The sequence below is a fragment of the Coregonus clupeaformis genome, chromosome 27 (assembly GCF_020615455.1).
Source record: "Coregonus clupeaformis isolate EN_2021a chromosome 27, ASM2061545v1, whole genome shotgun sequence".
Taxonomy (NCBI): Eukaryota; Metazoa; Chordata; class Actinopteri; order Salmoniformes; family Salmonidae; genus Coregonus; species Coregonus clupeaformis.
The window spans coordinates 1,355,806-1,370,326 of record NC_059218.1 but is presented as its reverse complement, the minus strand read 5'-3'; the positions used below and the strand labels follow the sequence as shown (position 1 = coordinate 1,370,326).

Genomic DNA, 14,521 nt, shown 5'->3' with positions numbered 1-14,521 from the left:
TCTGTCGTTTCTGGAGGATTAAATTGAAATTGCAACCAACTTTCTATGGCTTGTTTTAGAAATAGTGACATTTGGGAGATTATTTCCTTTTCAAATAACTGAAAGTGAGAGGTTGTAATCTGAATAAAGGGAAAAATGCCTTTCTTGAACATTGGGTGAGACAATCTTACTAATTTGCTTGAGAACCAGTTCGGATTTAAGTATACCTTTTGTATGACTGAAGCTTTTAGTGATAGGTCTAATGCTTTAATATTTAATAATTTCTGTCCTCCGAATTCATATTCATTATATAAATATGCTCTTTTAATTTTGTCTGGCTTGCCGTTCCAAATAAAATTGAATATTTTTTTCTCATATAATTTAAAAAACTGTTCGCTAGGCGTAGGCAAGACCATAAGCAAATAGGTAAACTGGGATAATACTAAAGAGTTAATCAGGGTGATTTTGCGCAAATCTTGATTTAGTGCATTATTATAGGGTAAGCATTAGAATAACCCGCCTCAATAGTTGCTGCCATAGGTGATGATATATTTTTAGTAGCTGATCCGTCATCAGTGTTGTGGAATAATTCTAATGTTAAGGTAAGATTTCAATGGAGAAAGCTGATCCGAGAGCAGCGCTGTCTTTCTTTCGATCCTATCAGTATCGGCACATGCCTCAATGACACACTTAGCAAACGTTCTCTTTGCGCGATGTTTTGGGAATCGCACGTTACATCTTCGGCTGATGTAGAAGAAATGCATTGTTAAAACACTCGTAAACCTAAATTCCATCCTATCTTGAAACTGGCCCCTGGATCTGTTAGGTTACAAAATTCTGATTCTAATTGATTTCCCATGTCTGTCCTGATGGAGTCAAATTAACTCCTACTCTGGCTGATGATTTAAATGATTGTTAAGAGTTAAATGACAGCTACATGATTTAAAATGATTGTACAAATTAAGTGCATGGCAAATTAAAAGCAATTGATGAGAAACGTGTGTGATTGCGTTAGACTATGCTTAACCTGGGTCTGTGAAACCGGCCCTTTGGCACGAGGCTGCTGATGGGAGGACGGCTCATAATAATGGCTGGAATGGCGTGAATGGAATGGTATCAACCACATGAAAACCATGTGTTCGATACCATTTTATTCATTCATTCAGTCCCAGCCCGTCCTCCCCAATTAAGGTGCCACTGGCCGCCTGTTAATAATGAAATGTTGCCATGTCACAAAACAGCCTCAGAGCATCACTATTTAACATGAAAAGATGTAAGGGAGTAATCTTGTGATCTTGTTTTTGATTTCATTATGTACCATCAATTATAATAAAATATGTACAACAGCTGTTTATGTTGAGGCACAAACTTGGGCTGTGTAGGGCATGGTAAAAAAAATATCAATTTGCTACACAACCCAACATTTGATCATTTAGATCTCTGAAACTCTGACAGACATAGGTTCTCTATAGTGGTGACATTCAGTTCTGAACAGAGCACTCTTTATATCAAAACTGAGATTGATTCATTAACATTCAATGCAATAACCCTAATAACTGATGGCCATAGAGACAAAAACATGTTAAACCATTAAACCACTTCCCAGTTGTACGCTTATGTACAGCCTGGAGAGCAGCATCAGACCAGGCACAGACAGGAACAGAGGCGTGTAACCCTGTTTAATTACTTCAAAATGTATCTCTCCCCCCTGCTTGAAGTAATTATTGATCCTATTTCAACATGGTGATGGCTAACTACTAGTCTCATCCACCAACCTAGCCTGGGTACGACGTTAGCCAACTACATTTACATTTTAGTCATTTGGCAGACGCTCTTTTCCAGAGCGACTTACAGTTAGTGAGTGCATACATTTTTTCATACTGGCCCCCCGTGGGAAACGAACCCACAACCCTGGCGTTGCAAGCGCCATGCTCTACCAACTGAGCTACACGGGGCCACTACAGTATGCCGTGGAATTCTTGTTTATGACTACACAACTCTTTTAGATCAGTGAATATTTACAAGGCAGAGAATAAGGAGGGATGCATGTTACATGTGTTCAAACGTTGTGATCCCCCTTGTTGTTTGAAGTGAAGGCAGGACAGGGCAGTCCAAACACTGCTACCCTCCTGTGGCTTTAGTAGGCACTGCAACTCACACAGATGGTCACAATGAGAATGCGAGTCTGCTAGCTTATATTATATTACCAGATACCATCAGTTTAAAGCAGATAATATTAAGAAGTTCTAAGGCAGAAAGGATGATATATATCGCCATGTTGATATCAACAGTTACAAATGGCTTCAAACCAGAAACAGTCTTGGATTGTTTTGCAATCGTTACAAAGTTGAAGTAATACAGGATTCAATGGAGGTGGGATGCATGTTGCAGTGTTTCACAACATTGCTGAACACTGCAGTCCTGAACGCAGGCCTGGTCTTCTCCCTTTGGAGTGGTAGGTACAAGGTGCCTCTATCCACTGGTCCAGGGACAAATATTCTCTCCATAACAATTGAGGTTAGGATTTGGGCATTAGTTTGGCAATCTGATCCTAGATCTGTGGTCAAGGGTAACTTCTACCCAGAGCTGTGCGAGTCTGTCTCCATGTTTGACATTCCTTCAGTTCAGTAGCTGACTGCCGCTGATGACACTGTTCAACACTGTTGAACACTGCAGTCCTGAACGCAGTCCTGGGTGTAGAGGCTGTTATGGGCCAATCTGAAATTGCACCCTATTCCCTATATAGTGCACCACTTTTGGCCATTGGGGTCCAGAAATAGTGCACTATGTAGGGAATAGACTGCCATTTGGGGAGCAGTCCGCAAGTCTCTATGACACATACTCCTTCAGCAGCTGGCCGGCTATCACCAGTCTCTGGATCTCACTGGTGCCCTCGTAGATCTCAGTGATTCGCGCGTCGCGGTAGTGCCTCTCCGCTGGCATGTCTGTCACGTAACCCATTCCCCCAAGAACCTGGATCGACTTTTAGTTCCACAGAAGGTAAAGAACATTAGAATGGTTTAGAATCAGAGATTTCCGTGAATTCTGTAAAATACATTATTGATTCATTGATTGATTCAGGCACTATTTCTAGCAAACATGACATGACAGGCTCTATGATGCGTACCTGGTGGCCGCAGAAGGTAGCCGCCTCAGACGCTGATAGTTTGGCCATCGCTGCTTCCTGTGGGGACATGAAGGAGGAAGTCCAACGTTATGTAGTGTGACAGAGTGGATGGTGTGTGTGTGTGTGTGTGTTGTGGGGTGTGTGGTGTACCTTGGAGAAGGGTTTCTTGCCGTCTTTTAGCATTGCAGCCTTCCAAGTGAGGAGACGAGCGCTTTCAACAGCTACAGCCATGTCCGCCAGCTTGAACTGAAGCATTGAGATACACACACCTTTGATAACAGACACTTCCACACACACCTTAACATTAAAACACAAACTTCCACACACACACACACACCTGTACGGCCTGCAGCTTGCCAATGGGAGCTCCGAAGGCGGTGCGTTTGAGAGCGTAGTCCGCAGCACAGTCTAGAGCAGCCTGAGCAATACCCAGAGCCTGGGATGCTATCCCTATACGCCCACTGTCCAGGGTTTGCTATGGGAGAGAGGGGAGGGGGGGTCAGTACACACACACGCACAGACATGGACCACAAAACGTACACCCATCCCCTCACACACACACATAAGCAACACCCCACTCCACCCTACAAACCCACCATGGCTATCTTGAAGCCAGACCCTCGTGGCCCCAGCATGTTTCCCAGAGGTATCCTACAGTCCTCAAGGATGAGGTTGGCCGTGGAGGTTGCTCTGATGCCCAGTTTGTCCTCCTTCTTCCCCAGGGAAAGGCCAGGGTGAGGCATGGGCACCAGGAATGCACTGATACCCTACAGAGGGAGGGAGGGAATATTACACTGAGGGAGGGAAAGGAGAATGATTTGTATTGTCGGAACCACAAATAGCAGCAACAAGATGAATTGCATGTATGAGTTACATTGATAAAGTAATAAAATATTGAGAGAGAGATAGATAGAGGGGGGAGAAGGACTAGAGGGGTTTAACTATGGCTTGACTCCAACAATGGTGTATCTAACCTTGTGTTTGAGTGACTTGTCAGTGGTAGCGAATACGACAGTAGCTGAGGCATCCCAGCTGTTGGTGATCCAGGCTTTAGTCCCGTTCAGTACCCACTCCTCTCCCTCCTGTCTGGCTAACGTAGACGCTGCCCCTGCATCACTACCATTACCTACACAGAGAGAGAGAAGAGAGAAGAGAAGAGAGAGAGAGAAGAGAAGAGAGAGAAAGAAGAGAAGAGAGAGAGAGAAGGAGAGGAGAGGATAGAAGTGACATCAACAATGAACAACCACCCATTTCCCCAGGTTGGAATGTAGAAGTGAGGGAGGGTTCTGGGGCAAAGGTGTTAGTGTGTATGTGTGTGAACCTGGTTCACTCAGAGCGAAGCAGCCGACTTTCTCTCCGGTTGTGAAAGGAGTGATCCACTGGTCCTTCTGCTCCTGTGTTCCAAACTTCAATATCGGCCCTATGTACAAAGACTACACACACACACACACACACACAACTTTAGAATCAGTGCAAGATACAGTGGCAATATAAAACAGTCTCTTTCACACACACACACACACTCTTACGTACGTTGTTGACCGAGACCACACATCCAGTGCTGCCGCATCCCCTACTGATCTCCTCCACGGCCAGAGCGTAGGCCAGGTAGTCCATACCTGCTCCTCCCAGCTCCTCAGGAACCTCCACAGCCATCACCCCCATAGCACCCAGCTCTCGGACCTGTAGGGATACACAGGTGGATGCATTAGAGCAGTTGTATTCAACAATTATGAGTACAGATTATAGTATGGGACAATATACAAACATTTTTTAGAAAGATATTTTGACAAGTAAAATGTTATTGAGTAAATGTATGTATTAGTTTATTTTCATTTTGATAAGAGAGATGAAAATGTAATGAATTTTAGGGTATTTGTTGTGCCATTAGATTTGGAGTGGGGTCGCCAGAAATTCTGGCGAAATAAATGGGGTCCCCGCTGAAAAAGTTTGAATACCATTGCGTTGGAGGGTGTGTGTGTGAGTGTGTGTGTGTATATGTGTACCTCCTGTTTAGTGGTGTGTGTGTGTGAGTGTGTGTGTGTATATGTGTACCTCCTGTTTAGTGGTGTGAGTGTGTGTGTATATATGTGTACCTCCTGTTTAGTGGTGTGTGTGTGTGTGTGTGTGTGTGTATATGTGTACCTCCTGTTTAGTGGTGTGTGTGCATATGTGTACCTCCTGTTTAGTGGTGTGTGTGTGTGTGTGTGTATATGTGTACCTCCTGTTTAGTGGTGTGTGTGTGTACCTATTAGGTGGTTGTGTGTGTGTGTGTGTGTGTGTGTGAGCAAGCCAGTGTGTGTGTATGTGTGTGTGTACCTGTTGGGCAGGAAAGAGGTGTTCCTTGTCTAGTTTGCCAGCTATAGGAGCCAGCTCTCTGTCTGCATAGTCTCTACAGGTCTGTCTCATCATCTGATGCATCTCTGGTAGCTCAGCTAGCGAGGACAGAGATCTACAGCCACTGACATACAGGCCAAGGGCTGGGGGGGGTAAAGACAGAAAGCTATAAATGTGAATACATTTACTACGGTATAATGCCCATATGTGTATTTGCTACATAGATAACCACCCACGCAGCCAGTGAAAACAGGGTTTCTGTTAATGATAAACAATGTCAATGATGCTTACGTTATGGCTGCAGTCCTTAACCCCATTGAAGTTGCCTTGGAAGTTATTATTGACCACCACTGTAAAGGCAGCATTCTAGCAATGCATAACTGGGTTTATTTTAGAGGTGGCTTAGAAGCTAACTAAACACTCAATATGCAGCTAGCTGTCGTTACTTCGCATTGGTGCTAGCGAGCTAAAGTAGCTACTAGGACAGATAGAACATTGAGCTTACAAATCTTAGCACCCCGGCACGACTGTCCCAAGTCTATTTTATTGTCGAAGGATCAACACACCAACAAAGCAAGTACAAAAACCCTTTGTAATTGAGAGACAAAAGAGCACGTCAATAGTTTGTGTATTGATTGTATACTGACCTTTTCTAGCTTTGAAAAGTGCTGCCATGTTGACTGCTCAGTTTGCTGCTTGTGCAACCATACAGAGACGGAAGAGGAAGCGAGACATCCCACTCCCTATTTTTTTCTGGTTCATATAGAGTCAATGAACTAAGCAGACCAGAGCCAGAGCCATAGCCATATAGAGTTCAGCCAAGTATAACATTTTGGTGATACAATACCAGAGCGCCTCCGAAAAATCCCTAGGAAATGACCCGCTGTGAACAAGAAAAACACAGCAGCAAATTTAATAGACGTTTTTATTGATTAGCATTCGGGATAATGTGTATCCAAGTCTGTACTGTTGTGGTGTCAACAAATTGCATATCTGCTTTCACTGACTGTACATCTTCATAGGTTTTGAAAACTATCAGAAATAAACAGCACAACGCGGAAGCGTCAATTATTACTTAGCAACGGCTATGGAGGAGAAAGTGGGCTCTCGGAACCTTCAGACAGAAACCACATTGGCCCTGACCAGACCCAGCTGCTAATGCATTAGTGCCTATGGGCTAGGTTGAAGATGACAAAGGTTTAGACAATGGGATTCTAATATCCCATAACTCTTTGCAAACATCAATTTGTTTATTTTCGAACGCATGGAATCATGCATGGGTCCTCTGTAGCTCAGCTGGTAGAGCACGGCGCTTGTAACGCCAAGGTAGTGGGTTCGATCCCCGGGACCACCCATACACAAAAATGTATGCACGCATGACTGTAAGGTGCTTTGGATAAAAGCGTCTGCTAAATGGCATATTATTATTATATTTATTATTATTACTTTGTCTTAACCCTGTACTTTTTCGACCTAGCCTATGGGAGAACCCAGTTTAGCAGACCGGAACTGACCATTTAATTTTCAATGGTAAAAGGCCTGAGTGGGACATCATAAAATAATCCATAATCTTTGCAACCATGGAACGAACCAGCAAGACAGCAGATGTAGCTAACAACCAACGTGTAGCTCAGTTGGTATAGCATGGCGCTTGCAACGCCAGGGTTGTGGGTTCGATTCCCACGTGGGACCAGTACGAAAAAAAAATATGTATGCACTCGCTAACTGTAAGTCGCTCTGGATAAGAGCGTCTGCTAAATGACTATAATGTAATGTATGGTGTTTAGTGTCTGATAGTTTAGCAATGCTTATGTAGCCTACAATGATCGAACTCATTTAGTTATTTGCCAATTTTCGTATGATGATTTACTTATTAACTAGGCCTACATCTTTTTCTTTGGTCGTAAACTGAACATCATTGAAGTAAGCTATATAACCCTTACCTTTCAGTGACCATAACATCTACTTTATTGCTCTAGATATGAAGCCACTTTCAAGGTCCCGTTGAATAACCTTATACAAGCTTTATCTACATGCATCCTCATTGTTAGGTAAAATCATTTCCACTGTGCTGTCTGTCAGTGGGCGAGAGGGGCTGTGTTCAACCTTTAACCCCTGATTAATCAGATGGTCCTTTCTCAGTCCAACAGGCCAGATGGAGGAGAGAAGAACAGAAGGAAGAGAGAAAGGCAGAGTGAAGGAGGGAGACAGCGAGAGAGAAAGACAAATAGGGAGAATGCATTCAGACAGACAATGGGGAAGAGAGAGAAAGAAACAGTGAATATCACACAGAGAGAAAAGGACAGTGAAGCACAAAATGCTGTGGTAATAATGTTGTCACAGCGGACACAAGGCTTTGAATAATGTAGTCCAGCCGAAAGGAATTCAGGTTTTTCAAAACGTTTATTATTTGGCATCATAAAAAGTCATTTAGGTTGTTCCGGTCGGTACGATGCTGTCGTTCTATCCCTTTAGGATAGAGGGATGAGGGTGGGTGAAGGGAAGGATAGGAGGGATAGGGTTGGAGAAATAAAAAGCGCCGGATGGGCGGGTTGAGTGAGGGAGGACTGGCTGGCTGGCTGCAGTTACAGCGTGCATCCACCAGAGGTCGCTCACTTGCTGGCGGAGGTGAGGTTGAAGCAACCGCGCTGGTGGAACTGCATATCCCTGACGCGACGCATGGACTGGATCTGGGGCTGGAAGGCACAGAACTCGTTGTAGTGTCTATAGTCACCACACTCAAATAGGTACTGGTAGCCTCTGTATCCGGGGTACTGGTAACCCACCCACCTGGAGAGAGGAGGAAAGGAGAGAGAGAGAGAGAGGGTCATTTTTGTTACATTTAGATTGATAGTTATTTTTAAGCTGTTATTAGAGACAACATAAGTCATATAGGAGGTCTGTGTTTCCACTTAAAGTGAGCAACAGTTATAAATGTACCCTTGACGTTCTATGACACACAAACAACTCAGTCCTCCTCCCTGTGCCTGCCTGAATACTTCACTTTATACAGTGACACTTCCCACAAGGCCTCATGTTGTCACTAGGCAGGAACCTGCAACTCTGCCTCAGGCTCTGGGCCATACATAGGTCACTATACTGCTAATATATTGCTACTCTATTTCTAGCTTCTACAGATATGGGTTTTATCTTAGATATAGATTATGATTTTTCAGTTCTTTTTTTCAGTCCTGGGATCCATAAAAATAGATTTTTGGTGTTTGTGCGTAAGGACGAGTGTGTGTGGGAGTGTGCGTGTGTGTGTGTGTGTGTGTGTACTCACACTCCGCCGGGCACCCTCACGCTGCCCACTCTGTCGGTGAAGCCATGCGCCCACAGGGTGGGCACGTCATCCTCCTGGATCTCCATCTTATTGCCCTTGAAGTCGGAGAGCTCAAACAGACAGATCTTGTGCTCCATGCTGTCCTGTGGAGGGAAGGAGGTAGGGAGGGAAAGAGGGGGGAAGGAAGGAGAGAGAGTGTCAGGGTAAAGGTTAGAGGGCATTTTCACTAGCTTCTGTATTAGCCCTAGTCACCAGATGTTTTCGCTTTAGCGAACTCATTTGTCACTGTCATCTTTGGAATGTGTGTGAGAGAGAGTATGTATGAAAATGTGATAGTGTGTGTGTGTGTTTTGGAATGTGTGTGTTCCTCACCATGCGGACGGGCCTGAGGGACATGAGGCAGTCACTACGGTAGGAGTTGCTCCAGGTGTCCCAGCGAGGATACTCTCCCTTCTCCAGGATGAACATCTCCCCACGGAAGTTAGTCTGCTCATAGGCAACAAAGCTGGAGAGGGGTGGCCGCCAGGGACAGGGGGAGACACAGGGGGGACACAGGGGGAGACACAGGGGGGACACAGGGGGAGACACAGCGGGGGGAGATTAGAAGACGGGTAAAAATGAAATGAACGTGAAGAGTTGTGAAAAATTACAGCATCAGTGTTTGGGCTCAAATGTTTGGACTCTGAGTCCAAGTCTGAGTTTGTCTTCCTGTGTTTTGGACTAGAATGGAGAGTTGATTGCTTTGTGTGTAATCTTGCCCTGTAGGTGCAGGTGTGTGTGTCCACTTACGGGCCGCACTCGACGATGATACTGCGCACTCTGTCCATGCCGCGTTCACACACGTTCATGCACTCGTTCTGGATCTCCATCATTCTGCCCTGGAAGTTCTCCTGGTCGAACAGCATGATCTACAGGGGGCAGTGGTCAGAGGTTAGATTACATTATCAATGGAAGAGGTCAAGGGTGAGATACTGTCCTTCTTCCACAAATATTGTATTCTATGTTGACCCTTTTACCATAGAATTAGAATGAATTTGGTGCCTTTTACTACTGAAGGTATGGAACTAGGTCTCAGAGCCCTTTACCGTTTGTGTCTGGTAACTACAGTCAATTCATCAATCAGTTAGAAAGCTCTGAAGTTCTTCATGGCTCTGACTACCTGTACAGAAGCTTCCTTCCACTAAACCCAAAGCCACATGTACTGCTGTGAAGGCTGTAAGATCTCTGGGGTCATCTTAAGACCCACTGACTTAGTTGCAACATTTACCAATCACAACAAACTTCCTGTATAATGTTCTATCCATAGTCAATTAACCCTGCTCAGATAAAAGTTAAAGGCAAATGGCTAACTTTAGACTGTTTGCTGCTCCCACACAATGGGTGGACAATTCTCTTTTTTTCTGCAGTTACAATTTGAATCCAGCTCCTGTGCCAAGTGGTTTGTGTATATATAATGGAGGTGTGTTGACTCACTCTGAAGTTTCCAATGCTGGGTTCTCCGGTCTTAGTGGCCTTGATGGTGGCAGCGGGGGCAGGGGCTCCCTTGTCCTTGACATCAGTGCCCTGGCTGGAGGCGGACTTGGCGGTCTGAGACATGGTGAGGGATCAGGAGAATTCTGACAGAGAGAGGGGGGGAGGGAGGGATGGATGGATGGAGGGAGAAGGAAAGGATGGAGGGATACGGGGTAGAGGGAGAGAGAAGTGGGGGAAGAGAGGGGACGAGGAGAGGATGGAGGGATGAGAGAGGAGAGGGAGAGGAGAGGAATGTCAGAGGAAAGAAGATAGAGCAGGCAGAGAGAGTAAAAGAGAGGAAGAAGGGAAAGAGAGAGCGAGAGGAGGAAAGGGAAAGGGAGAATGGAGTGGGAAGTAGAGAGATCGATTGAGAGAAAGAGGGACAGGGAGAAAAAAAGATCAAAACACAAGTCTGGTAAACGTGTGGCATCCATGTTCCCACTACAGAGTGAATGTGTGTTGTTTTTGTATGTGTTACTATTTTTTGTTTAGTTTTGTAACTAACTGAGGCAGGACACAGCGGCCACACACTTCCATAGGATGAATTAGAATCTCCAATGAGAAAATAACCATCCATTGTACCAATCCAGCCTGGGGTCTGAGTGCCTCATGTAGGCCCTGAGGCCTGGGCCTCTGTTAGGGGCTCTGCCCCGCCTAGGGGTGACACACCCAGGCATGGTAGGCTGAGAGGAGTGGGCCCCTGTGTGCTGTTTGCTGCTGTGGATCGACTTCTGTTTTCAGAGCGTGTGTGTGTGGGGTGTGTCCTTACCTGCGTGTACAGCTTGCTGTGCCGTGTGGGTTAGGCTGGATCGTGCTGGCCCCCTCAGCGCAGAGCCCTAGCTTTTATACCCTGGCAAAGGCCGAACGCAGTGGCTCGGTGGACAATAGAAACACCAGCGTCATCAGAGTTGGTCTGGACCAAAGCGCCCTGGGTCATCGCATCAACCAGAACCCCCCTCTGCCCCCCGCGCTGCCTGTAAGCACTTTACTGTCAATGGAAAGCCCTGACAATGGCACTTTCCCCCTCTGTTAGTGCGCTGGGCCTGTAAGCTATAGCAGCATATAGGGCACAGGAATGCATAGACCTGGAGGGCGCAAGTAGTTAATCCTCTAACACATACACAGGTGCTTGCATGCACACACACACGCACACACACACACACACACACACACACACACACACACACTGTCTCTCTCTGTATCTTTCTCTAACTCTAACAGGTAAAACTGTACCAGCACTTAGCTTAGTTTTGAAAAGAGATAGACTTATGCTTCAAATGACATAACATTTTAAAAGTTGATTAACAAAAGGTGGGATTGCAATTTATTTCCATTCAAGTACGATTAGTCAGGACTGATTTTGCCAGGACTGATTTTTTTGTGATCTTCTTCTTCTTCTTCTTCTTCTTCTTCTTCTTCTTCTTCTTCTTCTGGTTAGTTGAGTGCAATCAATAAAACAAGTTATGATCCCTATTCATCTTTTTCAAATGATAATGATCCTAATGTATTATTATTATCAAAGAAGATGAAAAGGACGTGTAACTAGGTGATAAAATCTCACACAGACTCTGTCTTTTTGTCTCCCACACACATGCACACTTGTTTTACATAGATATAATGCTAATATACAGACAGTATCACAGCATTATAAAGCACATAAAAGTGTGGTAAAGGAGGGTCATGACGAAAGGGAAGAGGCAGAATAATAGAGTATAAATAACCTGTAGGAGAATGTCATCCTTTATCCTTTTGTCTCTCTCTACTCTCCTTCCATCTCTCCCTACCCCCCATCTCCCCTTCTCTCTCAACCCCCCTCTCTACCCTCTCTCACCACAGGTCTTTATGACAAGTGTTCATTTTCTCCATCCATTGTCCAATCAAGTACAGGTCTCTCCACTGTATACTGTAGGTCAGGATCAATGATCATGTAGTCATGTTGCTAGATTACTTTTAAATATTGATGTGTGCATCATGATCCTTGATTGATTGTTCATTTGATTGATTGATTGATTCAGATTGATTGATAGATAGATAGATAGATAGATAGATAGATAGATAGATAGATAGATAGATAGATAGATAGATAGATAGATAGATAGATAGATAGATAGATAGATAGATAGATAGATAGATAGATAGATAGATAGATAGATAGATAGATAGATAGATAGATAGATAGATAGATACAAATAGATTGATTTCAGATGTTAGTAGTCTACGATGAGGTTAGTAAATCCTGGTCTCCCTCTCTACAGCCAGCCTTCCAGAGTTGTGCAGTCAGGGACAATTGTCCCCCTGAGATACAGAGTCCAAAACTAGCTGGTTGAGTCAAGGTTGGTTGAGGAAGGGTACAAAAAAGTGTATAAAATAATGGCAGATGATGATCTCAACAGATAAATTGCAAAAATACATAGACCAATTTTACATGGAAACCCTGTCACCTATCAATGTCTAGGAAATCCATCTATATAATTTATAATTCAGTCATTCTTCTGTTATGTTATCTTCATTCTATGCAGGCCAGTGTAGAATAGGTAACATAGGCTGTGTTTACAAAGGCAGTCCAATTCTGATCTTTTTCCCAATTGATCTGATTGGTCAAATGACCAATTAGAGAACAACATTTTTTGAATTGGTCTGGCTGTAAAGACAGCCATAGATACCAGCTTTCCACAGGCTCCAGTCAGAGAGAGGTAGGCTAGTGACAGTCCAGTCTCTGCTCCTTTCTCTGTTGACTAATGGTTGACTGGGAAGTCACTCTACTGTTAACACACACAGTCACTCTACTGTTAACACAAACAGTCACTCTACTGTTAACACACACAGTCACTCTACTGTTAACACACACAGACACTCTACTGTTAACACACACAGACACTCTACTGTTACAACAGCCAGCGCAGCGCTGTGCTCGCTCAACACACAGTGGTGTGAGCTAATGCTACAGCTATCTGGCTAACACCAAAACCATAGCTATGCTAAAGCTATGGCCAATACTACAGCTATGGCTAATGCTTTATAAACAGCTTACACATTATAACATAGTTTGTCAAAACATGTCAAAACAAAACAACAATAAATGATTGTAAGCAACCTTCTTTTAGTGCTGTGAAGTTTTTTTGAGTAATTGTTTTCTTCTTTTCTTTTTGTTTGTACTGACCTACAACACTATATCACAGTTTGTTAAACATCTAATTAAATAAATACATACAGTACCAGTCAAAAGTTTGGACACACCTACTCATTCAAGGTTTTTTTTTAATTTTTACTATTTTCTACATTGTAGAATAATAGTGAAGACATCAAAACTATGAAATAACACATATGGAATCATGTAGTAACCAAAAAAGTGTTAAACAAATCAAAATATATTTTAAATTTGAGATTCTTCAAAGTAGCCACCCTTTGCCTTGATGACAGCTTTGCACACTCTTTGCATTCTCTCAAAGCTTCATGAGGTAGTCACCTGGAATGCATTTCAATTAACAGGTGTGCCTTGTTAAAAGTTAATATGTGGAATTAATGTGTTTGAGCCAATCAGTTGTGTTGTGACAAGGTAGGGGTGGTATATAGAAGATAGCCATATTATGGCAAGAACCACTAAAATAAGCAAAGAGAAACGACAGTCCATCATTGCTTTAAGACATGACGGTCAGTCAATCCGGAAATTTCAAGAACTTTTAAAGTTTCTTCAAGTGCAGTCGCAAAAACTATCAAGTGCTATGATGAAACTGGCTCTCATGAGGACCGCCACAGGAAAGGAAGATCCAGAGTTACCTCTGCTGCAGAGGATAAGTTAATTAGAGTTTCCAGCCTCAGATTGCAGCCCAAATAAATGCTTCACAGAGTTCAAGTAACAGAAAAATCTCAACATCAACTGTTCAGAGGAGACTGCATGAATCAGGTCTTTATGGTTTGAATTTCTGCAAAGAAACCACTACTAAAGGACACCAATAAGAAGAAGAGACATTAGACCGGTGGAAATCTGTCCTTTTTTGGTCTGATGAGTCCAAATTTGAGATTATTGGTTCCAACCTTTGTGTCTTTGTGAGACGCAGAGTAGGTGAACGGATTATCTCTGCATGTATGGTTCCCACCATGAAGCATGTTGGAGGAGGTGTGATGGTGTGGGGGTGCTTTGCTGGTGACACTGTTGGTGATTTATTTAGAATTCAAGGCACACTTAACCAGCATGGTTACCACAGCATTCTGCAGTGATATGCCATCCCATCTGGTTTGCGCTTAGTGGGACTATCACTTGTTTTTCAACAGGACAATGACCC

The 14,521-nt window shown here is 43.7% G+C and overlaps 2 protein-coding genes across 2 annotated transcripts; both read right to left on the bottom strand.

Annotated features, from left to right (window-relative positions):
* Nucleotides 1-2,151: 2,151 nt before the first annotated feature.
* Nucleotides 2,152-6,165, bottom strand: LOC121541515 (short-chain specific acyl-CoA dehydrogenase, mitochondrial). The gene is made up of 10 exons (XM_041850584.1): nucleotides 6,091-6,165; nucleotides 5,426-5,586; nucleotides 4,640-4,789; nucleotides 4,428-4,539; nucleotides 4,081-4,232; nucleotides 3,703-3,873; nucleotides 3,444-3,581; nucleotides 3,257-3,352; nucleotides 3,107-3,163; nucleotides 2,152-2,961 (listed from the first exon to the last, which is right to left on the bottom strand). The coding sequence occupies exons 1-10, from the start codon at nucleotides 6,116-6,118 to the stop codon at nucleotides 2,809-2,811; spliced, it is 1,218 nt and encodes a 405-aa protein (XP_041706518.1). The 5' UTR covers nucleotides 6,119-6,165; the 3' UTR covers nucleotides 2,152-2,808.
* Nucleotides 6,166-7,827: 1,662 nt separating this feature from the next.
* LOC121541514 (beta-crystallin B1-like) lies at nucleotides 7,828-11,111 on the bottom strand. Its single transcript, XM_041850583.1, has 6 exons — nucleotides 11,008-11,111; nucleotides 10,200-10,342; nucleotides 9,516-9,634; nucleotides 9,099-9,231; nucleotides 8,727-8,869; nucleotides 7,828-8,233 (listed from the first exon to the last, which is right to left on the bottom strand). Exons 2-6 carry the CDS (start codon nucleotides 10,320-10,322, stop codon nucleotides 8,056-8,058), a joined length of 696 nt encoding a protein of 231 aa, XP_041706517.1. The 5' UTR covers nucleotides 10,323-10,342; nucleotides 11,008-11,111; the 3' UTR covers nucleotides 7,828-8,055.
* Nucleotides 11,112-14,521: the final 3,410 nt, after the last annotated feature.

Coding starts and splice junctions, on each gene's coding strand:
- LOC121541514 (XM_041850583.1), bottom strand. CDS start 10,322: ATGTCTCAGACCGCCAAGTCCGCCTCCAGCCAGGGCACTGATGTCAAG. Junction 9,635..10,199: donor CCAGCATTGGAAACTTCAGA/GTGAGTCAACAC, acceptor TGCCCCCTGTAG/ATCATGCTGTTCGACCAGGA. Junction 8,234..8,726: donor GTGAGGGTGCCCGGCGGAGT/GTGAGTACACAC, acceptor TCCTCTCTCCAG/GTGGGTGGGTTACCAGTACC.
- LOC121541515 (XM_041850584.1), bottom strand. CDS start 6,118: ATGGCAGCACTTTTCAAAGCTAGAAAAG. Junction 4,540..4,639: donor GTGTGGTCTCGGTCAACAAC/GTACGTAAGAGT, acceptor GTGTGTGTGTAG/TCTTTGTACATAGGGCCGAT. Junction 3,164..3,256: donor GCAAGAAACCCTTCTCCAAG/GTACACCACACA, acceptor ATGTCCCCACAG/GAAGCAGCGATGGCCAAACT.